At 44.1% G+C, this 25,000-nt stretch overlaps 2 protein-coding genes across 3 annotated transcripts in view; one reads left to right on the forward strand and one right to left on the reverse strand.

Moving 5' to 3' along the window:
* The window catches only part of rec8b (REC8 meiotic recombination protein b), a 45,782-nt gene extending 22,918 nt beyond the window's left edge, over window positions 1-22,864 (reverse strand). The window contains exons 1-9 of the mRNA XM_063207185.1: window positions 22,706-22,864; window positions 22,512-22,572; window positions 20,983-21,051; window positions 19,043-19,185; window positions 15,594-15,669; window positions 14,040-14,142; window positions 11,738-11,804; window positions 10,148-10,227; window positions 8,494-8,584 (exon numbers count right to left, since the gene is read on the reverse strand). Of these exons, the coding sequence (XP_063063255.1) occupies window positions 8,494-8,584; window positions 10,148-10,227; window positions 11,738-11,804; window positions 14,040-14,142; window positions 15,594-15,669; window positions 19,043-19,185; window positions 20,983-21,051; window positions 22,512-22,567 (685 nt within the window). The 5' untranslated portion in view covers window positions 22,568-22,572; window positions 22,706-22,864. The remainder of the gene's footprint in view (window positions 1-8,493; window positions 8,585-10,147; window positions 10,228-11,737; window positions 11,805-14,039; window positions 14,143-15,593; window positions 15,670-19,042; window positions 19,186-20,982; window positions 21,052-22,511; window positions 22,573-22,705) is intronic.
* Window positions 22,865-23,260: 396 nt separating this feature from the next.
* Window positions 23,261-25,000, forward strand: part of pdcd6 (programmed cell death 6) — a 32,022-nt gene continuing 30,282 nt past the window's right edge. The window contains exon 1 of one of the 2 annotated variants that reach the window (XM_063207187.1): window positions 23,261-23,571. In XM_063207187.1, coding sequence (XP_063063257.1) covers window positions 23,474-23,571 — 98 coding nt within the window. In that variant the 5' untranslated portion in view covers window positions 23,261-23,473. The remainder of the gene's footprint in view (window positions 23,572-25,000) is intronic. The other variant, XM_063207188.1, reaches the window with a different exon arrangement.

Genomic DNA, 25,000 nt, shown 5'->3' on the forward strand with positions numbered 1-25,000 from the left:
CAGTGCTCTAGCTGTTTGAGCCATGGCCAGGGTCGGATTAAGATGGCTCGGGGTCCCTAGGCTACATGATGCTGCAAATAAATAACACAGGCAGAGCTAGAAATGAAGGATCTGTCTGTCAACTATGACACGACAGATACATTTGTCAAGATCACCTCTTGTCAAAATGTTAGATGTTTGGCAAATTAGGGATCCCTGGTCCACTGATCTTGTGTATTAGGATTTTTTTCTAATTACATTTTGCTATTATCTTTCATGCATACTGTATAAAGAGTGTGGCACTTCCAATTGACAACTGAATTAATTGTTCATCGGTGAAAGTGTATATCTGTGGCCAGGCTGCGCCCTCCTTCGGCGTTGCTACTAGTCAGGTCAACAGCAATGCGAGTACTTTCTGTGCTCAGGAGAGCTCGGGAACTCCACCCACTTAGTCGGGAAGCGATCAACTTTGAGCAGCTCCAACGGCCTTGGGAAGAGGCTTGTTCAAAGCAGTGATGTGGTTTAGGCAGAGATGTTTTATTGGGACTAAGAAAATGTTTGGTTTAGACTTAGGCACTCAAAGACGCTGAAGAAGGCTTAGGCCGAAACGTCTGTCTGTCTGCCATGCTAACCCAGTATTGAAACTGCAAGAAATTGATCCGGGAGTGCGGCTTTTTTGCTATACATGGTTTAGACTTAGGCACAGCCTCTTCTGGCCTCCACCAGTAGCAAACCAAAGGAGGTGGGTCAACCATGCTGTTTGAGAAACGTTAATTGTTATGCTCTAGGTCAGACCAAGTCTCGAAGAGATTTGAAAGTCGACGATAATCAGGCTAGAACATGTGTGCCATGACAACAAAAAGCACACTTGCTTTACTGTGCTTTTCTTCTTCTATTCTCTTCTTCTAATTAAGCGGGCTTGCGGAGCAAGGACCATGCAGAGCATGGCCCTTGCAGAGCAAGGCCCGATTATAGTAATCTCTAAGTCCTGTTTCTTTCTTTTATTATTATTGGTCTTGTGCAGGGGCAGTAAAAATAGAAAATGGATCTCCTCCTAGGCCTTTCGAGATAGAGACACCGTTCAAACACTAAAACGACCGGCTCGGCTTGGAGATCGCGTACAGTTATAGGCTTCTCTGTGTCTCTTGTCGTTTTCCCATTTTTGGCGATTTTGTGAAAGCCTGGGTCCCCATTCAAAACCATGGTGGAACCTTCATGAACGACAGTTCCGCCACTCTAGAGATTAGAGTGTAGGAGGCTTTTTCGGTCATAAAACATCAACACTTTCACCTAGAAGTTTAGTTGACGCGTTGTTAGCGAGCTCTATGGGATGTCTCCAAATTTTCAAAGTTTCATCTCCCAACTCCCAATACTTTTTAAATGGCAGGTTTGTAAAAAAAACAGGCCTGGGTCTATGGAGAATCCCAGTCTTTCGAAAAGCGCATTTTTCAAGAGATCAGCGCATGTCCCACACGGAGGTCCATTTGTGCCTGAAAAATTTAACCTATAAACTTCATTCAAAGACTGTTAGAGAGATCACAAGCATGACTCCGATCTGTGAAAAGGACACGTGCCAACTCCTTTTAGTTTTTTTACAACGATGTTGTAAAGACAAAAAACTCATTCTCATTTTCTCCCCAGTTTAGAGCTCAATACTAACTGTCTTTCAGTCAATCACAACAGGTGCAGCCAGTGAAGGGTTCCATTTCAACTGTCACTGTCTCAAGATTCCATTCTTAACGAGCAGGTGCGAGCAACCATTCTAGAAGTCTATTGTTCAGCTCTGCAATGCCATGTAATATAGTCTTGCTGGACTATGAATGACAATTAGCTGCTTGGCTTAGTGGTAATGCATGCCGCTGCATTAGAGATATGGAGGTTGAGGGTTCGAATCCCACCCGAAGCCATGTTGATTTTCTAAATTGTATCATATGCAGCGTTCCTTGGCCGACTTAAAATGCCATGTATATCATTTAGTATGGATGGCAAATGTGCTGAATTACAGATATTGAGGTTGAGGGTTCGAAACCCAGTCAAAGCCATGTTGATTTTCAAAATTATATCATATGCAGTGTTCCTTGGCCAACTTAAAATGCCATGTATGTCATTTAGTATGCATGGCAAATGTGCTGAATTACAGATATTGAGGTTGGGGGTTCGAAACCCAGTCAAAGCCATGTTGATTTTCAAAATTATATCATATGCAGTGTTCCTTGGCCAGCTTAAAATGCCATGTATGTCATTTAGTATGCATGGCAAATGTGCTGGATTACAGATATGGAGGTTGGGGTTCGAATCCCAGTCAAAGCCATGTTGATTTTCAAAATTATATCATATGCAGTGTTCCTTGGCCAACTTAAAATGCCATGTATGTCATTTAGTATGAATGGCAAATGTGCTGAATTAGGGATATGGGGGTTGGATGTTCGAACCCCAGTCGAAGCCATGTTGATTTTCAAAATTATATCTTATGCAGTGTTCCTTAGCCAACTTAAAATACCATGTATGTCATTTAGTATATCCCCAAAACGCAGAGCTACAACACTTTCAAGATGGCTGAATCCAAGATGGCTGAATTGTTTGGCCCATATCTTCTGACTGGGTGGATGGAGTTTTTCCAAGATTTCTTTTAGCTTTGTTTTCTCAATAGTACTTTGTTTCATCTCTGCCCCAAAAGGCAAGCCCGCTTCCAGCATTTTCTGTGAGAATGCATTTCTAGTTTTCATTTAAGGATTTAAGGTGCTTCTAAATATATCCCCACACTTCCCAAGTGAGTCAGTGCAGGTGAAGAGGATGCTATTCTGGTAGATCCTCCATTCCCCCAAGACAGCTTCTCCTGTTTCACGAGATTAATGTTCATTTGAGCACCGCTCCTGTTTTAAATAAATAAATTCAATTACAAAAAATCCATCTGTCTTGTGACTTTTGCAGAAAAGGAGGGGATTTAGAGAGCCAGCAAGAGAGAGACAGAGAGAGAGAGGGAGAGAGAGGATGGTGAAAGCTGATTTAATGGAGAGTAGATTATACGCAGTCTGGCATACGTCCATTCCAGAATCAGCTCTTTCCCAAGCAGTGATTAAACACTCCGGATCAAACTGCAGTACACTTTGTGTGTGTGCGTGCGCGTGTGTGTATGTTTGTGTGTGTGTAACAGTAGTACAGCACTTTAATGCTACTGAAGTTAGAGATAGGGACAAATGAACACTACTCTTTCTGCCTCTTTCCTCACTACATATACCACTGTCTTTGAGTTCTTAAGAGTGGGGTATAGAAGGCTATATCGACGCTGGCACCGGAAAGAAGAGGCCCGCAGAGGGAGAACAACAAAACCTAATTAAATCTTTGGGGTGTCTTCATTGCAAAATGTTTCAAAGCCAGTACATTGTGTAAGGTGAGACAAAGAGAGTGGGAATGTGCAAAATAGTGAATTACGAGTAAAGTAGAAAGAAAGAAAATGCAGACGTTGGCATTTGGACTGTTCAGCCAGTCCACAACTACAATGAAAAAAACCCAGCATCAGTTTTTATCAGTGTTCTCCATCGCATCTATCACTGACATGGACAGATGCTTTTACAGCAGAACAGAGCCTCTTGCCCCTGCACTATGTGGAGCAGCCTGACACACACACACACACACAGACACACACACACACACCTCTGGGAAACGACCTGCAATCAGAGATGGATGGTGTATGTGTGTGTGTGTGTGTGAGTGTGTGTGTGTGTGAGCGCGCGTACGTCTGTGTGCGCGCTTGTGTGTCACTGTCAAGCCCTGAGCTAAACGCTAAGGAGGCCAGTAGTTGATCTACTTTGCTCCCAAAATGTGGGTTTATATTACACGGTGCATCTCTCATCTGGTGACTTCGCTTGAGAATCATCACATGCTCTGATGCCACTTTTTAAAAATTCTTTGTGGTGCCAAATGTGTATAAGTGTCCCAGTGCCAGGGGCTACCGCGTTGGCACCGCGAAACACTAACGGAGTGCAGAGTGTTATTATCGGCCTCATGTATTTCTGGCTGTGAAATGGATGGGTCGCTTTGCCAAAACAAGGCTGCACTTTAAATTGCGGCAAAATAAAATAAATAAATAAAATAAATAAATAAAAAATGGTAGTAGGTGGTGAGAAGTACGTTTTGTGCCATTGCACCACGGCAAGGCAAGGCAGTTTATTGGCACAGTGAGGTTTTCAGGTAGTGTATTGTACAGTCTCCCTCCCTACTTCCAGGAGCTTTTTGAGGAGTATATTAACTGTATATAAACTGCTGCACTGCATGACGAGCAGGGAAGCCAAAAGGGGGGGAAGGGGGCCCAAATAGGTCAGGTATCCCGGGCCCAAGAACATGAAGGGGCCCTAGAATTGATTCCCTCTTATATTGTGTGGATTGAGAGGGGGCCCGCTTCAGATGATTTTGTCCCGGGCTTGGCCTAAGCTGTCAGATGGCCCTGATGACAAGGCTCACTGCGCTTAAGCTGTATGGATTTTTCGCCTCCAGCATGCTCGTGGGAGGCTGCTCACCATTACCACAACAGTACGGCCACGATTTGGTTTTAGATTATATTCACCCATCTTCACCTTTAGCCTACAATCTAGGCCCTAGATGCTTGACGGCTACAGTGTCTGTAGTTTTTGCTGTGTGGGCTTCTGCTGATAACATAGTTCAAGTGATGTCAGCATCAGTGGCGGCTGGTAGTCTGTCAAACAGGGGAGGCTGTTCAATTACAATATGTCCAGAACGCAAAAAAAAGGGGGGGCAATTTTGACACACATCTTACATTGGTCCTGAGCCACATATGGCCTGCCTCACACTAAGGACTCTTGTTGAAACAAATTTGTTAATCATTATCCCCCTTGTAGCCTATTCATAGGGAAATGTTATTATTAGGGCCCGAGCACCGAAGGCGCGAGGCCCTATTGTTCTTGCTCGGATTATTATTATTTTTCTTTGTCCTCCGTGTTCGGGCTGCTCATTTTGTCTGGGAAATACTTGGTGGCTCGCCCTTTTGCACGGTGATTGGAAATGCTTCCCGCTACTCAGAACCGGAAGCTCTGATCCGGATTGACCCCGGGCACAGAATAGCGCCCCCTATCGCGTTGAAGTTCCTGGCTGATATATAGTTTGTCGTTGGGCCACGAAAAAAAATATGCATATGTATCTCACTAAACCAAACAAATTTGCTATGCCAACCCATTAGCCACGCCCAACAGGAAGTGAGATAATTGGGCTTTTTCCAAATTTACATGTAATGGGATTTGAAACACTCCTCCTAAACCGTACATCGCACTCTCTTTATATTCGTTGTACATGAGCTCAAGGCATTGACGATGACAAATTGCGAAGGAATTTTTGATATCTTGTAATTTGACAAGATGGCGGCTTAATGAATTTAGGCATCTAATTTTAAAACAGGAAGTTGGCCACCATTTCAGTTTGGAGTGTTTTCAAAAGGTGCAAACTCACACATGTATGAATATGATGACTATTAACTTTTGTATATGCCTGAAATGGAGGCCACGCCCCCATATACGTTTAGGGGCGGGGCTAACATCTACTTTGAGCTACAGACTCGGGAGTTTTTTTAAGTTGTGTATCTCAATAAGGTGAGCAATAAAGTCCATACAACGATATGGCCACGCCCAACAGGAAGTGAGATATTTTGACTTTTTTGGCATTTTAAAACAGGAAGTTGGCCACCATTTCAGTTTGGAGTGTTTTGTAACAGTGCAAATGCACAAATGTATGGATAAAATGAATACTAACTTCTGTATATGCCTGAAATTGAGGCCACGCCCCAAATCACTTTTAGGGGCGGGGCCAACATCTACTTTGAGCTACAGACTCGGGAGTTTTTTTAAGTTGTGTATCTCACTAAGGCGAACAATAAAGTCCATACAACGATATGGCCACGCCCAACAGGAAGTGAGATATTTTGACTTTTTTGGCATTTTAAAACAGGAAGTTGGCCACCATTTCAGTTTGGAGTGTTTTAAAACAGTGCAAAGCACACATGTATGCACATAATGAACACTAACTCTTCTATAAGCCTGAAATGTACATAAGGTATAGCGCCACCAAGTGGTAGGCAAAGGAACTGCAGGAAAAGTGTCATTCTTCAATATCTTGGGAACTGAATGTCGTACAGACTCCATTTTTGTTTTAGGGGGTCATAGCAACATGCTAATCATGACAATGCTAATGCTAATTTTGAATGCTAATTCATGCTAATTAGTTTTTCTTCAATATCTCGTGAACCGAACGTCGTACACACTCAATTTTTTAGGGGGGGGCATAGCAACATGCTACGTGGCATGCCCCGCCCCTGCAATGTACGTGCGAGGGCCCGTCATCGCCGCTTGCGGCTTTAATTATTATTATTATTATTATTCATTAGGCCTACCTCCGCCACATAATGATGTGATTGAGTTTGCCTTCGTTGTCTTTGTTAATTACTGGGTGCACGGCTGAACTTACCACTAGAGGTCGCAAAATCTTTAATTATTTACCAGACATTGCCAACACAGTAGGAAACAAGGACTCGCCACTCACGGGACTTGACAGTTAACCAGTTGATCAGACAACACGAAAGCTCAAAAGAAACGTGTGTTCTTCCCTACCTTTTTCACCAAGTCAATATTAGGCAGTGCTCTGCTCTGCTCCTTGATATTCATTTTCTCCTCATAAGGACGACTGGAATTCGCCAGAATTTAATCCACAATGCTTGGCATTTTGCATAGCTCTCTAGCTTTCTTACAAGCTAGCAATAACGAAAAGTAGGCAACCTCAACTTTTGAATTGGGAGATTAAAAAGGATAAGGACGTGCCACTATTAAGACTTTATTCGCAACACTAGGTTTACAAGAATATGTACACAAAACTGGAGTACACCGCAATGAATAGCTTCCCCACTGGTTACCACGACGAAACTTCTCAGTCAAATTAATAACATATCCGCATTTCGAAATGAAATCAACTACTGTAGCCTACTGACACGGGGTTCACCCAATCACAAGTCGGAGCTCCAGTCTCCGGTCCCTCCCCCCTCCTCTCTCTTCTCCATTCACTCCCAGTGAGGCTCAGTCTCAAAATTAAAAAAAATTTCACGGCAATAGCCAATGACCGTTTAGCATTTTGCCATTGAAAAACCGTACAATCCCACATGCCATTGAAGTCCATTGAGACTCGACTCGCTTGCGTTGTCATGAGCGGAAAAAAAACTCGTGCGAGCCTCGGGATCTTATTACAGATTGGTTTAATCTCTAAATTGAGCACATGCATCTATGGAGCTGGGTCTGAAATAGCAATGATATTAAGTCGTGTAAAGCATTAGTTTACATACTATTTCTCCGTGATTTTGGACAGGAGGCGGCGCCTCCCTTGTACTCAAAGAGGAATCGCCTCTGGTCAGCATGCTGCTACAACAGAATGTTTACTTGACATGGCCACCTGGACATCAAACGGAAACGCAATCAAATTACCACATCAAATCTAAATCGAATCCCACTTTATCAGTTGAGATATGAAATATTTCATACAGAGCTGTATTAAATATTGTAAGGCTGTACAGTACAGTATATCGAAAATGAATCGAAATCGCAATATCAAGAGTGGCAATATGCGTATCGCGAAAATGACTTGGTTATCGCTAACAAGTAAAACATTTCTGTGTCGTCGTCCAATCACTGGCTGAATATCAACAAATGCGCAAGAAGCATGCCATGACCAAAGCCACGCCCCCCACACAGACCGACAAGAAAGTCACAAGAAAAACACTCGGCTATATTTCTAAATATCGTTTAAATATTGTTATCAAGGTATTGCATGCTGTTATCAAGTAGCATTTTTTTTTTATTGTGCAGCCCTCATGTACAGTACATCTGGCTTAGGCTTTACTGTATGTTGACAGCAACTGTCTACAGTATGTAATGATTCTCTCCATCTACTGAGTTGGTGGGCTGGCTTGTTGACAGAAAGCTCTGCCACCTCAATAATTGATGAAGAACTCTGAGAACATAATATCAGAATACGAACGCAGTATTAATAAATGATTACAGTATTACAGTGTTTTTAGGAACAGCATACAGGAGAGAGATTGTAAGGTGTAAGGGATATTGCTGGACATTCATATTTGCTGTTTTCCTGTCTGCCTGCCTATTAGTATTATATCAATGGCATTTTTTTCTGTCCATCTCTGTGTATAGATTTGTGTTTGTGTGTGTGTGTGTGCGTGTGAGCTTGTGAGTATGAGTGTGCATGCATGTGTTAGTGTGTAATGTGTGTGTGTGTACCTCGTTGTGGGAGTTCTTCCCCTTCTTTCTCTCCCTCTGATAGCAGCTCCCCCGTGCATGTGTGTGTGTGCCTGTGTGTGCGCGTGTGCACGCGTGCCTGTGTGTGTGTGTGTGCACGCGTGCCTGTGTGTGTGTGTGTGTGTGTGTGTGTGTGTGTGTGTGTGTGTGTGTGTGTGTGTGTGTGTGTGTGTGTGTGTGTGCGTGTGTGCGCCTGTGTGTGTGTGTTTACCTGGTTGTGGAGGCTCCTCCAGCACTCCTGACTCCCTCATCAGCATTTCGATGTCCTGGTCTGTAGGCTCAACCAGCTCCTCACCTTCAAACTGATGCACACACACAAATGCATACACAGACACAGACACAGACACAAACACAAGCATGCACACACATACACACAGACACACACGCATGCTCGGAAAAACACACATACACAAGCATGCAGGCACACACAGACCCACACAGGCACAGCCCACACGCACACAGAGAAAAGGGAATGACAGAAAAAGAGAGAGAGAGAGAGAGAGAGAGAGAGAATGGCACATAAGAAACAAAAACAACAAACAATTTTTTTGTGATGAAAACACAGACGTAACACTATTTAGAGCCGTATTTCTATTGGGAGACTATCACAACAGAGATGCGTTTACCATTAGCAAGACCATTCATCGGCCCCGTTCATTATCAGCCAGGAGGAGAGAAACATTTAGATTGGAAATGAGAAAATAAATGCTTTAATCTAACCGATGGTTTACGGGAATTGAATGCGTGCATTTGCAAAGGATAACTTGTTTTTCACAGGGCTCATTTTCAGTACAAGAGAAACTAAAGGGGCCAATAAATCAGGGTATGCAGAAAAAATAGGCTTGCTTTGCGTAAACACTGGAACAGTTACCGGTACAGTATACACCACAGCTATGCATCACTGTGAACTGGAGAAACGGACAAACTTTATCCTGTCACTTTAATGTCTTTGTTGTCTCTATCAACATATGGATGAGTGAGAAGATACGTTGACCCTTAACTTACAAAGTAAAAGTCTTGATGCTTATTGCTTCTGCCTCTACACGGGTCATTCCACTGATTACCTCCTATGCCCACAGGACAGGTGCAGTCAATTATGTGGAACAAATGGGTGGCAGCACTTTGACTTCATGAATGCGAGAAGTCTGCCACGGTTGTCCACCTGATATTGTAGGATGATAGCCACATGATCATACATGGACCAAGGTATTTGTATGAACCTACTTCTAGTTGTTCTCCATTATACATGGGTTCTAAATTTTGTTTATAACCTGACTGCGCAAACCTAGCTGCGCACAATTCAACCTCTGATTGTTGGAAACTGCTATCGGTCCAAAAATTAGCTCACGTGGTTGGCTGCCAGTGTCTTGCCCCTCCTCATAACATCGTGTTGATAAACACTGAGAACCCATGTATACTGCATGTTATGATTTCTAGTGCTGTCGCAAATGGCCATGTCACCTCTAGTCTAATGTTCTACATCAGTGATGGTAGCCTGGGAAATGCCATGCTGCTTTGCCCAATCGTTTCAATTTAAAAAAAGCATGGATGGTGATAGCCTGAGGTAGGGAGCCAATCTAAGAGCAGGGAGGGGTGGAAAGATGATTACGCGTATTACTCGACAAATGGAAGTTTGCAGTTTGTTTGAATAGAACTGATACAATTGGCTACAGGCTACGTCACACCAAATGATACATTCATAATGGCCAATAAATGTTTGTTTGCAATCAAAAACCACACCTCCCCTACGAAAAATGTAGTAGCCGGTCTCCCTACCATATCCCACTTGTGGTATGGTCTAGTGTGAACCAGGCAAGCAGTGTGGCTCTGCAGCAGAGGCCCTGTAGTGCAGCAAGTCTACTCACCTCAGGGACCTGAAGCTCTGGCACATCCTCCCTCAGGGTGATCGCCTCGGGTAGTGCAATGTGGCCAAGATCAACTATGGCTGTGGAAAGAAGAGAAGAGGAGGGGGGAGGAGAGAGGAGTGGGGAGGAGAAGAGAGGAGAGGAAAGGAGAGGGAGAGAAGGATGAGAGGATGAGAGAAGAGAAGAGAAGAGAAGAGAAGAGAAGAGAAGAGAAGAGAAGAGAAGAGAAGAGAAGAGAAGAGAAAGAGGAAATTAGAGGAGAGGAGAGAAGAGAAGAGGGGAGGAGACAAGATGAGAGAGGAGAGGAAGATTTCAGAAGAGAAGAGAAAAGCAGAGGAGAGGAGAGGACAGGATAAGAGGGGAGAGGAGGAGAAAAAAGTAGAGGGGAGAGGAGAGGATACAAGAGGAGAGTGGACAGCAGAGAATAGAAGAGAGGAGAAGAGAATAGTAGAGAAAAGAGGAGAAGATGATGGAAGAATAGAGGAGAGGAGAGCAGAGAAGACGACAGGACAGCAGAGAAGAGAGAAAAGGGAAGCAGATGAGAGCACAGAAGAGGAGAGGTTGAGGGGAGGAGAGAAGAAGAGAAGAAGAGAGAAGGGGAGAGAAGTATGACATGGGGTTAGGGTAAAATGAAAACATTGGGAGCTCAGTCCTTAAGCATTCTGATGCGTCCATCTTGAGAGTCTGCTGTTTTGAAAGTGTTGGCCGCCAAAAGTTAAATCAGTGTATTTATGTAGCACAAAAGATGTGAAAATCATTCCACCTGTTCAAAAATGACTGCAGAAAAAAAAAATCTGTGCATGCACAAGCTCTCAGACACACGTGCAGATGGACAGGCAAGCAAAAAAGAGAATGTCTCCAGCACCTTCAGGCAGACATAATGAGAGACGGAATGGAGGGAAAGCCAGAACTCATGGGGGTAACCAGCGGAGGACGAGTTAGAGGACACACACACACACACACACACACACACACACACACACACACACACACACACACACACACACGCTTACACATCACACACACACAAAGATAAAGCAGCTCTCACACTTAAATGGCATCTGTTCACACACACACACACACACACACACACAGACAGACAAGTTATCAAGCGAGGAATATCCAAGGACATGACTAGTGTGTCATTGGGTTATTTGGGGAAGCAGCCCCTCCTCTACCCCAATCCCCTCAGCTACCCCCATGCCTACATCTCCCTGTTCTGCCTCTCTGTTGCTGCCTTCAGGCCGACTAGAGCCGTGCCCGTTCACGGAGGGATAGTATGGACTCGATAGGACTGGGGCAGTGGGTTAAGACATCCAATGTTTCTGAGCCTGTACCTTATCTAGCCTAGCTTGTTTTGTATTTCTCAGTGGTAACGTATTGAAAGTGTCTTATATTGGATTTGTTTGGTGGAGACTAATACAGAAACCTAACCTAACCAAACCCAAGGCAGGCTAACCAACCCGGGCAGGCTGAAAGTCATCTTTCAAGTCCCTCTGCATGCAATAGTTGCGCAACAAATAAGATGACAATAGATGATGTTCCTGATCTTGATTTCTGAATCCCAGCCTCACATCCAATCCCTCTCACCTTCCACCACGGGGGAGGGGCTCCTGTGTGGACGAACTGGGCTGGACATCTCCAGAAAACTCCAGGCCTGACAAGACACAGACATACACACACACATATTATACACTACACACAATACAAGATTACATTAAGTTACAGTACACACAACATAACATTACATTATATTACACTACACACCACATAACATTACATGATATACTACACTACACACAATATTACACATTAAGCATGATGTTGTGAGGAGGGGCCAGACACTGTAGGCTAACCACGTGCAGCTAGTGTCGCGCAGTCAGGAGAAAACAAAAATGTAGAACCCATGTATATATTACACAACACAACAATACATTATTACATTACCGTTTATTGCACTAAGTACACCATAAGGGGCAAAACATACCAAAGCGGAACGGAACGGTCGCGGGACGAACGCAGTCTTTCTGCTTAGTTTCGGCCGGTATGTTTTTCTCTGCCTTTCACACTGACAGCGCCGGCGTGCGTGGCCAGTCCTGTTCAAAACCCTCCCCTCAGCCAAAGCTAGCATGCTACTTTGCCATTCATTTGAATGAGACACCGCCGGTCGCCGGCGTGAAAAATACGTTTGAGTTCTATTTTCCAAATGCAGCGCGGCGCGGAGCCAGCTCCCGTGCCGCTGACGCCCGACTACCGCCGGTTGGTGTGTAAGGACAGATAAGTTTCAATGTACTTTCACCGATGCCGGTAAAAAACGCGGCCATTCCGCGACGCTTTACCGCCCTAGTGTGTAAGACCCCTAATGAACATCTTCAGGAAGAGAGACACACAGGAAGAGAGACAAATGCAACACAACATTGCTGTATCACATCACACTACATGTCATTACCACGGCTCCCTCAGCACAATGCTCCACAAATGACACCACATCATTACATTACGCTTAGCTGACAGTTGCATCCAAAGCCAATTGCAGTTAATTAGGTACAGGGGGATTGGTTCCAGCCCCTAGAGCAGTGTGGGGTTTAGGTGGCTTGCTCATGGACACTTCGACCATAAACGATAAGGGATTCAAACCTGCAACCATCCGATGCCAAGACCAACTCTCTCAAAGCATTAGGTCACAGCTCCCTCAACTCACAGCAGCACTCCATAAATCCACATGTCACCACCAGTGGCCGCAGATGAGGGACTAACTGGAGGGGGCAGAGATATTGATCTGCTGCCGTTGCTCCGTCCTTGACTTGTGATTCAAACTGACTGGGCGGGGGCGTGTGTTTGTGTGTGTGTATTTTTGTGTGTGTCTGTGAGAGAGTCTGTGTGCCTGGGTGTGTCTGTATGTGTGTGTGCGTGTGTGTCTATACGTGCGTGTGTGTGTCTGCATGTGTGTAGAGGTGTTCTGCAACGTCTGTCTGCGTATGTCCAGAGGTTAAGTCATCCATTCTGAAAGTGCCCTGCTGCTGCTCTTGGGTGTGTGTGTGTGTGTGTGTGTGTGTGTGTGTGTGTGTGTGTGTGTGTGTGTGTGTGCGCGCGCGCCCTACTACTACTGCTGTTGTGATGGCAGAGAGTGGTGCTCAGGGCTCAGGCTGCATGCTGGATGGCCACTGTGCCCTCTATGTTTGTCTGTCTTTAACTTTTCAACCGGTGCCAAAACTGGCAGTTTATTTAGGGAGTTAAAGGCATTTTTGACGCTGAAAAGACCCAAACCTCAAGGACCTCTAGAGGTCAAGTGAGGTCAGATACCATTCAGCATACTGAATCCAGCATGCCCAAGTTGACAAAGTAAGACTGGTTGCCGACTTTGTCTCAAAAATACCATTGAATGTCACAATTCAAGATTTTGGCACCAATCTATTTGCTTTTCACTGTACATTTCAACAGTTAATTCAACACTTCGAGGGTTGTTGAACAATGTTTGAATCATTAATAAAAGATCATCAATACTCCACCCTTTACTCTACTAATTAGCACTGCAAAATGTGCTGTGTGCCCATCTGACCTGCACCTGTATGCCCTGGTGGTACATGCCCTGGTGTGTGTGTGTGTGTGTGTGTGTGTGTGTGTGTGTGTGTGTGTGTGTGTGTGTGTGTGTGTGTGTGTGTGTGTGTGAGTGTTACCTGCAGGTGAATCTGAGAGGGGCTGGGATGCGAGGAGCTATATTGTGTGTGTGTGTGTGTGTGTGTGTGTGTGTGTGTGTGTGAGTGAGTGTGTGAGAGAGAGTGTGTGTGTGTGTGTGTGTGTGTGTGTGTGTGTGTGTGTGTGTGTGTGTGTGTGTGTGTGTGTGTGTGTGTGTGTGTGTGTGTGCGTGCGTGCGTGCGTGCAGTTGTGTTACCTGGAAGTTCAGCTGGGAGGGGCTGGGGAACGCTGAGCGCATCTCTCCAAAGAAAATGTCCACATCCTCCTCACACAGGGGGTCAGGCATGTCAAGAGCCCCCCTGCAGACCGATGGAGAGACAGAGGGAGATGGAGAGGTAGAGACCACAGGAGATGGAGATGGAGAGATACAGTACAGAGGGAGAGGAGGACGGAGGGAGGAGAGGGGTAATGATCATTTATTCATCTGTTGATCTCAGATGTGTGTTTGTGAACAGAGATGGAAATGAAGATAGATGCCCAGAATAGACAGAAAACAGACAGAGGAGGGATGGAGGAGGGAGATGTGGGGAGGAAAGATGGATGGATAGATAATGGTTGCGTTCGGATCTGAAGGCAATGACTCGATGACTCCCCTCCTACATGAACAGGTCTCTGATCAGACAGGTGAAGTTAGCTGATGAGGCGGTCGTTTCGAACGGCCCTAACTAGTGCGCTGCCCTACGCATTTGATCTTACGGCGATTCCATGGCGGGAGTTACGTTCATCACGTTAGCGCTTAGCTTACGCATGCTATTTGAACGGGGAATGACCACCAGACGGTGCAATCGTAAAATAGGCTATAAATAGATCTAGCGAGGGCATGTTTAGATACTACAATGTTGATTTATTGTTTCAATTCTCAACATCTGTAAGTGTCAGAATAAAGAGCATTATAAGGTGGTAGCTTGGGTAGTAGCCATGTTTGTTTTTTCAGGTTTCCGATTGAGTGGGAGGTGGCGCACAGCATTTTGGGTACAAAGGCAGCGAAGTCAGCATCTGATGGTGCCCTCAAATATCACAGTTACGCCCACAAATGCAGTCAACTGCCAAGGGAGGAAATAAAGCAATTTTTCATTTCGATCCACACTTCATGACTCGATGTCCAGTTAGCTCACTGGAAGGACAACTGCCCCCTGTTTCGAACGGACCCAATGAAGATGTAGTGCAACACAGTACACATATACAGGTAGTATCAGAGGTAAAAATACGGTCCAATATGGATATTTTTTTTCACATTATATATTATGAAGTAATGTGCAAAGAGGATGAATAAAAAAAAGAATGAAAAGGAGAAGCAGCAGAAGGGGAGACACAATGATAGGAGGAAAGCAAGGGAAACAAAGAGCACAATGCTAGCCATCATTAATAAAACTGCCATCCACACACAACAGTGTTGGTGGACACCTGAGGGAAGGTCTGTGTGTGGGAGGGTTTGTGTGTGCACGCACGATGCGTGTGTGATGACTGTGAGAGCACAGCATGTGTGTGGTATGCGTGTGTTTGCTTGCATGTGTGTCTCTCTGTGTGGATTGTCCGTATGTATGTGTGTATGTGGATGTCTGTGTGTGTGTGTGTGTTACTGTGTGTATGTGTGTGAGTGTGCATGGTGCATATGTGTGTGTGTGTTTTCTGTGTGTGTGTGTGTGTGTGTGTGTGTGTGTGTGTGTGTGTGTGTGTGTGTGTGTGTGTGTGTGTGTGTGTGTGTGTGTGTGTGTGTAGGAGGTGAGCGTGACTCAGTATTGCTACTAACTTTTCTTGCTCCGGCATGTCGATGCGGAGATGCCTCTGAACGTGAAGCAACTTCTCAATAGCCTGCTGGATCTCATCTGGAGAGGGAGCGCCAACACACACACACACACACACACACACACACACACAAACACGCCATCGTACACACACACACACACACACACACACACACACACACACACACACACACACACACACACACACACACACATGCACACAGACACACGGCCAGGTCATACAGGACCAGACATATACAATACGTTCATCATTAAAAGCCCATTGCATTTGCATAACCCACTTGTAGCAGACAGCTTCAGCAAATGACCCGATCACACCAGGGCCCTAATTCTATAGCAATTACCTCCATGTGTGTGTGTGTGTGTGTGTGTGTGTGTGTGTGTGTGTGTGTGTGTGTGTGTGTGGTGTGTCTGTGTGTGTCTAATGTCTATATCGGCCCTTTAAAAGCCCTGATAATAGTCGTCTTGAGCAGTCCCTTCAGTTCATTTTCATGATGATTAATGTCAGTGATGTGGAGAGCCCATTGATCTGTTGCACTTATCAGGGATGAATCGATCCAATTACATGCCTTGATGAATGGGCGTGTTTCACTTCTTTTCTTTCTAATCATCAGCGGGAGTAAATGGAGCTATATTCGTTAGAATGGAGGCTAATCAGCGTCTGAGTTCATCTGGGTTCATGTCTTTGGTTCCTGAATGCATTACATGATCAGCAGCAGACATATCACTTTAGCTGGGGAGTCTTGTACTTTGTACAACCAAAGTGCTACTACTACATCTTATCCTGAGCTGAGATGAAGTCAATAGCTGTGTGTGTGTGTGTGTGTGTGTGTGTGTGTGTGTGTGTGTGTGTGTGTGTGTGTGTGTGTGTGTGTGTGTCTGTGTGTGTGAGTAGGGTTTTCTCATGTCTTGACTCCTTGCATTTTCTTTGCTCTCTTGGTGTCTCTGTTTGAACCTGAGTGTGCATAGTATATTGACCAGAGAGTACAGGGCCAATGTGTGGTATTAGTGCTGGGCGAAAAAAAATACGATATGGATTACTTTATATCATGGTAATGATATGTATCATGATATACCACAATTACATATGCGCTACTGGATTTCTGTATTCTTCTAGCCTGGGAAATCCCATGATACTTTGCACAATCGTTCCAATTGGAAAGACAACATGAACACTCGTGGCAAAGCGCTGGCTTGAGATAGGGAGCCAATCAGTGAGTGGGGAGGGGTGGAAAGACGAAGACGCAAACTACTCGACAAACAGAAGCTCACAGGTTGTCTGAATACAACTGACACGATTGGCTTTGGACAACGTATATGCCAAATTATACATTCGTAACGCCTAACTAACGCCCATTGGCATTCGTGAACCACACCTACCCTACGAGAAATTCAGTTGGTGGTCTCCAGACCATATTTCACTTGCCAGACGGGCTGGTGTTTGTCACAGGGTTCATACACTTTTTCACCAATTTTTTTCCATGACTTTTCCATGACTTTTCCAAAACCTTTTTCTGAATTTCCAGGACCGAAAAACCAATGACCAATCGCGCGCGGGGGGTGGGGGCGTATTAGGCTATATTACAGGCTATATTACGTAGCCTATATTATAAATATGTAATTACTGTATATATTTATACTATAGACTATGGCATATTATATTATATATTAAGCTTACATAGCCTATATTACAAATATGTAAACAATAAACATATTCATACTATACGTTATCTTTTACTACAAGCTGTAAGCAACCATTATACTTCATGTTGTATTACATTAATTCTGCTATTATTCACCAATGTTATATAATTTGCTTGTCTAATGTACAGTCAGAAATGAAAATGAATAGGCCTAGGCCAGCCTATAGCAAATTAGGTCGTGAAATCATCATGAAGACACATTTGTATCAACATGCTCTCTATGGAGATGGATAAATGCTCATCCTGCCCAAGTAAGAAATCATAGGCCTGCCTACTACACCTGCCTAAGCACAACAGTCCAAAGCTCCTGTAAGTGATAATGTTGACATTTGTTGTGGTCGTTGCTGGAGCAAAAAAAAAGAGAGAGAGAGACTGCACTGTTCGTGGCATAGTTCTAGTCTGACGCCCACTCAAGATGCTAGGGTGAGTTTCATTTTGTGTTACAACGATCTGACCGATTTGAAAACAAAGCCACAGATGACTTTTTCAAACTCTAGTCACGCTGCCGTTTATACCGTATTTCAAAACAGGCGCGTCATGCAGACCACTGACTTCTAGTAGAAGTCTGTGATGCAGACATTGGTAATCGTTTGGCTCGCGGTCAGCTGCACATAGACTACTGTACGGATTTCATGTAATCTTTCAGCACACTGGACAAGTTCACTCGCAGGCAGCAGGTGCATTGCTTATCAATATCAAAATCTCGGGGCTTACCGAAAGCATAAAGGTTCGCTTGGTGCCCTATCTGGCAAATTAAACCAAGACCAAACAGGTCTTAGGATTGTATTCCTTTTGGCATTAGCTACGTTTCAGTGGAACCGCTAAATATTTTAAAACGCGTATAACTGCTAACCTGAGGTAACCGCCTGCTGTATCTTGCCCTTCAGGTGGCTAACAAGTGCCGCTGCTTCGCCCATATCGGACGGACACATCACAACTTTCGTCCTCTCCAGCCATTGTTTTTCATCTTTTCAGAAAGTTAAGCCGCTCATTGTTGAAGTAATACTTCGCGACATGCTGTAATATCGTACAGAACCACATTTCTTTTCTAGGATTAGAGCTATGATTACCTCTCACCACCACGCACACACTACATCTAGCTCGCGCGTTACGAGGCGGGTTGCCAGGTGTGACTGATTTCTAGCGCCAAAAACGCTTGAAACCCGCCTGGAGCCATTACAACATGCGTTATTTGAAACCCACTCAATTTGGCAACACATGGTTAGGCAGACGCAGCCTGCACTAGACAACATTTCCACGAGAACTCGGACATTTAGATTTTATTACGCCGTGGCATCAACTTCATAAAGATAATTGATGAAACACTGGATGGATTTCCATGACTTTTCCAAAACTTTTGACCAAAAATACGTTTTCCATAACTTTTCCAGGCCTGGAAATTTGAATTTTCAAATTCCATAACTTTTCCAGGTTTTTCATGACCGTACGAACCCTGTTGTCATGTCCTTTGTTGTAAGTCACTTTGTGCGTAGCCCCATTATGCACGCCGTACCATCTGAGGCACGCTGTAATAGTCATTGAAAGGTTCATCACCATAGTACTATTCTACTATGACCATATCACAGGGCCTTTAGTAATGCACTACGACTCTGTCAATGCCATTCTGGTAACAACAAATGTATAACGCTGTGTCTTGACGAGTTAATGTCATGTAATGTAATGTAATGTAATGAGGCATGACGGAATTTCGGCAGCCTTCTGTATCTCACCCAGCAAGATGCCACACTGCTTGTGGTACACGATGACGACTCCATAGTAGAGCTGGGAAGTGAGGTATAGCGAGAATCTTGGTTTCGGCAGACTCGGGTGTTCAGGCAATACCCTCACCATCACGTAGTCCATAATGTCCTCACTGCAACAGTACACAGAAAGACATGAGAGAACGTCATACACAGTTTTAAAGGGAATACTGGTATCTAAGTGATTATAAATCCTATGTAAATGAGGACTGGGTCTAGTGCTGCTACACTACAAAAAATATTGCAATTGTGTTCAAGACACTCTGTATAGTGGTGTCTTCAATGTGCATTGGAATTAGAGACTCCGAGGACTCCACTGGGGAAAAAAAACATAACAAAAACCGTGTTGCATGGAATTCGCCTTTGGCTAAGCCCCGCCCCCTTCAGTTACCGTTGCTAGGTCAGACAGATAAACATTTTATGCGGTGATATCAACGTGATTTATGCAGTGAGTGACTGCAAATCGCAGCAGTTGTTCACTCGTAATAAATAAAAAAATCAATCCATTCATAATACTGTCGATGCAAGTATTTATTTCCTGAACTGTCATGCATCACAGTTGTTTAGCTGTTGTGGGCTCTCAAATTCTTTCCTGGGTAGGCATGTTGTAACCAGCACCATGGTAAGCTAACTCGCATAATCTTTGAGCCCTAGCTCAACTAGTTGCTAGACGAAATCATCCAACCACGGCTGTGGTCATCTTCAAAGCTACCACAACAATGTGTAACATTAACGTTTGCCGTTTATATCTTCAGTAGCCTAACAAAATAACGTCCATCAGCTGCTAGTCAAAACAATCCTGACGTGACTGACGGCTGTGATACATGTAAGCGAATTCCACCCGCTTTCAACCTGCTCGCTCGCCTCGCGTGGTGACGTAGCATCGTTTACCGGTCAAATTAGCTTAGCTTAGCAAATGCTGTGGTCAAACAACCGTCTCTCTTCAATCACAAACACTGTATGTACAAATAAAAATGATGAAACAGGAGCGAATATATTGGTCACCTTAACCCAAGTGTCATTTATTTTAAAACCATCTGTGAAAAACGATCGGCAGATTTGACACCACCGAAATCAAAACAGCCTCCATTTTTAATATCCCAGTAGTGCTGGTGACGCACGTGACGTCATGGCGTTGAAAGCTCTCCCATTGGTTAACGCTTCGCGGTGCCGCTACATTTTTCAGCCAAGCTCAACTTTCTCGCCTTGCTCGCCCACCGCCCGCCACTCTCGCTTCCCTACGTCACCACCTCTCGCCTCGCTGCCGCGTCCCAACGGAAAATAATGGAACGCCACGCTTCTACCGCTTTGGAAGCGCCCTTGTAAATTGGGCGACTTTGCTAGCGCTGTTTCTTCATTAATTAGGACAGAAAACCAAAATCCTACCCTGAAACAGGTTTGTGTTTTGCTTACAACCTAACTGAAAAGTTACACGAGTGAGATGGTGGCATGATTGGAGCACAAAAAGTATGGTTGCTGATCCGTGTGCTTTCTAGTCGAGTCAGTGTGAGGATGCCGAGACCCTTCAAGCCAGACTATCCAGCTGCTTAGACCGGTTTAGGGAAAACGATAATTGGAAAGCGAAAATACCTCCTGTTACCTCCCTAGGAAACTTGCAACTTTGTCACAAATACCCCAGGCACAATTACCAATCATATTTTAATAATAATATGACCGTTATATCTTGCTAAAACCGACTTTAAAAATGCGATTTTTGCATTGAGTTCAATGGAGCGCTGTCAAATGTGGTCAAACAGATAATCACAGAGGACTCAGGTGGTCATATCCAAAGCATATCTCTCACACATTTCCTATCTCAATCTTCATCTCTATCCTGTAACAAAGGTTAACACCCTCTCCCATATACTCACAAAAGAACACACTATGACTGTGTCTGCACTGCACCTTACCATGTTCGAATGATGTTCACTTTCAGAATCTCTCTCCTGGTTATCTTCACTCCTTTAGTTGCTGCAAGCCTGAAATAGACACACAATGTGGTAAAAGTTAACCTATGGAGCCATTTCCCCTTATAGGAAAATTACCATAATAGAGCCTATGTTATAACCTTACTGTGTCACCAAGATTGTAATGGCTATGTCTTAATCTGTTACTTTAGCCCCTTAGTAATGTCATAGCAATGTTGTTATAATGTATTATCGAGCATCTACAGCAAATAGTGAATAAGCCCACCGGCGACCCCATCTGCAGTAACAAGCTACACACCAGAGGCCTCAAACATTCTCATTTGTCTTGTGTCTAAACTTTAGAGAAAATTAATGCAACCCAACCCTTTAACCTATGGACCCCGTCGTACATATGAAATACAATAGTCTCATACTGTGTGGTCACATTATGGCACACTACTGGTTGTGCGGGCCTAGGTTAAAATCAACTTAAGGAAGAAAAATCCGCACTCACAAACTGCGTCTCATTATTTATTTATATTACCACCATGTCCAAAAAGCAAACGCGTTTCGGCCATCTAATTATTTAGATTACAATTAATGCAATAGCCTATATACACCTCTACAGATTCTGCATGGAAGATAGACGGTGAAAGTCCATCCCATGAAATCCAATGAGGACTTGAATGTCTTGGCAGAGACGGTGACGCACTGATGAAGGCTTGTTAGCCGAAACGCGTTTGCTTTTTGGACATGGTGGTAATATAAATAAATGAGACGCAGTTTGTGAGTGCGGATTTTTCTTCCTTAAGTTGACGCTTAAGTTGACGCGTCCTCTGCCAATACTAGGTTAAAATCCGCACAGGGCGTTGTGAAATGGCATTTATCCATTAGGCTGCCAAATGCTGAAACCAGCCTCCTGTTGAAATTAGAACTGTGTCATGTTTTGAGCAAAAACCAGACCAGAAGGTACCTACATTCTGAGGTAAAATTGTCATCCGAGTGTGTGTGAAATTCTTGCTAACTCTACTAATGGATCATATGCAACAAATTGAAATGTGCTTACAATTGATACATTTAGCCCATTGTGATGACAGAAATTGTGGATTGCAACATGGTCGCCAGCTATTTGGCCGGTGTTGTATGTTTTACTCAGAATCGCCTTCAATTTTTTTTACACTAAGGTAAACCACTCTGTGAATAGAGGCTCGACGTGAGCTACTAAACCATGAATGCATATGTCTTTTTATTATTATTAAATCAGTGATACTGTTCTTTTTGTTCGATTTCAATCGCAAAACATCTGCTATAAGAACTTTCCCAGATGACTTCAGTTCATCCATTGACAGGTGACTGATTTATTCAACCATCAGCTGAGTTGGGCTAGGCTAGCGCTAGAGGCTATGACCATCATCAACACACTATTCATTCAGTTTCAGACATCTTAATATGTCTTTCGGCCGAAATAATAAAACAGTCCAATTTTATCAGCATATTGATTTTCAGTTGATATAGTATTTGTATGCACTCACCAAATTGTAGAAAACCTTCCCGTGTGTCGCTTCAGCACCGTCTGGTAGTAGAACATTTTTCCTGAGGTAAAATATCGGAATTGAGGGTTTGTTTGATTGAAGTTGTTGCTTTCACCACCTTCCAAAGTCAACATGAGTTTAAGTAAAGATCTAAAGTAAAGTTTAGCTAATATTTACTTCAGACATGTTCTTACCTTTTTGCAATACGTTCTCAGTCTGGGGCAGCTTTGGCTGTTATGAGAGAGCCAGTGAGTGCAGTGGAGTTGCTGCCGCGAAAGTGTTCTCTCCACGTTCCATTCTGTTTTGCCGCCAAACCTCGACCAATGGCAATGACACGAGAAGTTGCTACAGCCAGGTGTTACACATAATTAACCTCGACAAATTAATTATATTTAGAAGCCTTTCCTAGATGTTGGTGCTGAAAGTGTTGGAAATTATTTAGATTACAATTTAATGCAATAGCCTATATACACCTCTACAGATTCTGCATGGAAGATAGACGGTGAAAGTCCATCCCATGAAATCCAATGAGGACTTGAATGTCTTGGCAGAGACGGTCTATTGTTAACTATTGTTAGAACTAAGAACATCTTTGGTCTTGGATGATGGACTTTTTCAATCTCATTTTTCTCAATGGTTTGAGACGTTTATTTCCATTTTTCCTCCATATGATACCAACCAATGATACCAGTACAGTGCATTTTCCAGTGATCGTAAACGAGCTCCACCCAATTAGCATGCGTGCCGCACGCTGTCAGACAGTGGACGAATCAGATTCCGCATAGTACCCTGGGGAGTTCTGAGTGGGCGGAACTATGACGTTTGTGATTTTTTTTTATGGGGAAATGGTTAGTTTCATGCCACGCCTCTGCGTGAAGAATGTCAGAGGCGGATTGAAGCAAGTTCCGAGAGGCATTTGTTGGCAAAGCGTAAGTCCTTAGCGCAGGAAAAGGAGCAGGAAAATGGCCTATCATAATCAACAGCAACAGTACAGACCACCTCAATATAACACCAGCGGCGCTCCACCAGACCAAGGTTTTCTATGGAATATATTTCAGAGGTGAGTGAAAACGCGAATGCTCTGTTCCGCATGTGAAATCATCGCTCCCACAGCAGCTACGTACCATAGCGCAGCGCAGACAGGATTTTGACAAGTCGCTTTTTACCGTTAGTAAACCATGAACTATGTAGTCGTGTGCTATGACAGTTGCTGTCTTGCTCTTCGAAAAGTTACACCAGCGTGCTGTACGACTAAGAGATAGTATATTTAGTTGTCCACAATGTCACATGTTATTAGTTTTCCCTTGACACGAACACGACTAGAGTCTAGTTCTATAGCAAGAAGTCGTGCCCAAGTTAACCGTGGTCGATTATCACATCCCAGGGCAAGGCCATGGCACTTCAAAATCATGCCAAGCAGAAGGCTCTAACCGTTCATAAAAATAGCGTTTTGTCCGATGAAATATGAATCAGCTGTAAAGTGGTGGTTGTGTTGTGTCCTGAAACTTCAAATCTGAACTCCCATTTTACAGTAGGTTAATTTCTGTGTCCTCCTCCTGTCACAAGAAATCGGTCGACTAGTTACGCTGTGTTGTAGTAATGAGTTATGTAATACTGCAGAGGGTTGAGAATGCTGCTTTCTCACAACATTGTGTTAACTTGCCGCTGGGATCTGAAGAACACTTCGTGCGTGAAGACGGCGTGAAAATGCCCGCGGCTGTAAAAAAAAACTGTGGGACTTATTAATGCACTACAATGGACTTCAGTTCAGGCAGTGCTGAAGTGACACTAAGCGAATACCACCTTGGTCATATGATGTGTGTGCGCGCGCGGTCAAAGGGCTATCATCAGTGAGTCACAGCACACTGCCTCGTCTTTGTCACTCAGTTTGATTTGACTCATAGAAGAGAATCCCTCACTGTTTTCGCTCCACCCGTGGCCGTGATCACGACTTTCCATGATCAGCACCAGTGTACACATTTCTGACACCCAACTGTAGTATCTACATTTTGGATTAATTGGTCTTTATAAGAGAGAACAGCCTTATTAGTCGAGCCGAGGTCACTGCAGTAAAACGTTTTCCACCTCAGAATGAGAGAGGGAGGGAGAAAGGGAGAGGGAGAGCACGCTTTTGGCATTCCCAACATCAGGGAAAGGGCTCATGGAAAAGCAGTGTGGCTCGGTTTTCCCCCTGTTCTATTTCAGGCACAAAGGAAAACGGCTTTTCATGTAAAGGCGAAAAAGCTGTACTCCTCTGGCTCTTCCAGACGTCAGAAAGTCCACATTTTTAGTGAAAGGCAGATGGACTTGCTAGAGGGGTCAAAACATGGGCCTCCCCCCACCTCAAAATCCCAGCTGGAGTCTGCATTTCTGAGAAGGTGTACACATTGAATGGTCTTGTGTAAGATTGCACTGGGTTGATGGGGTTTACCCCACCCCCCCTGAACCAAGCGTCCCACATCTGTATGGGGGTTCCTTGTTCAGGTGGC

This window comes from Engraulis encrasicolus, chromosome 9, assembly GCF_034702125.1.
Source record: "Engraulis encrasicolus isolate BLACKSEA-1 chromosome 9, IST_EnEncr_1.0, whole genome shotgun sequence".
NCBI classification, from domain to species: Eukaryota; Metazoa; Chordata; class Actinopteri; order Clupeiformes; family Engraulidae; genus Engraulis; species Engraulis encrasicolus.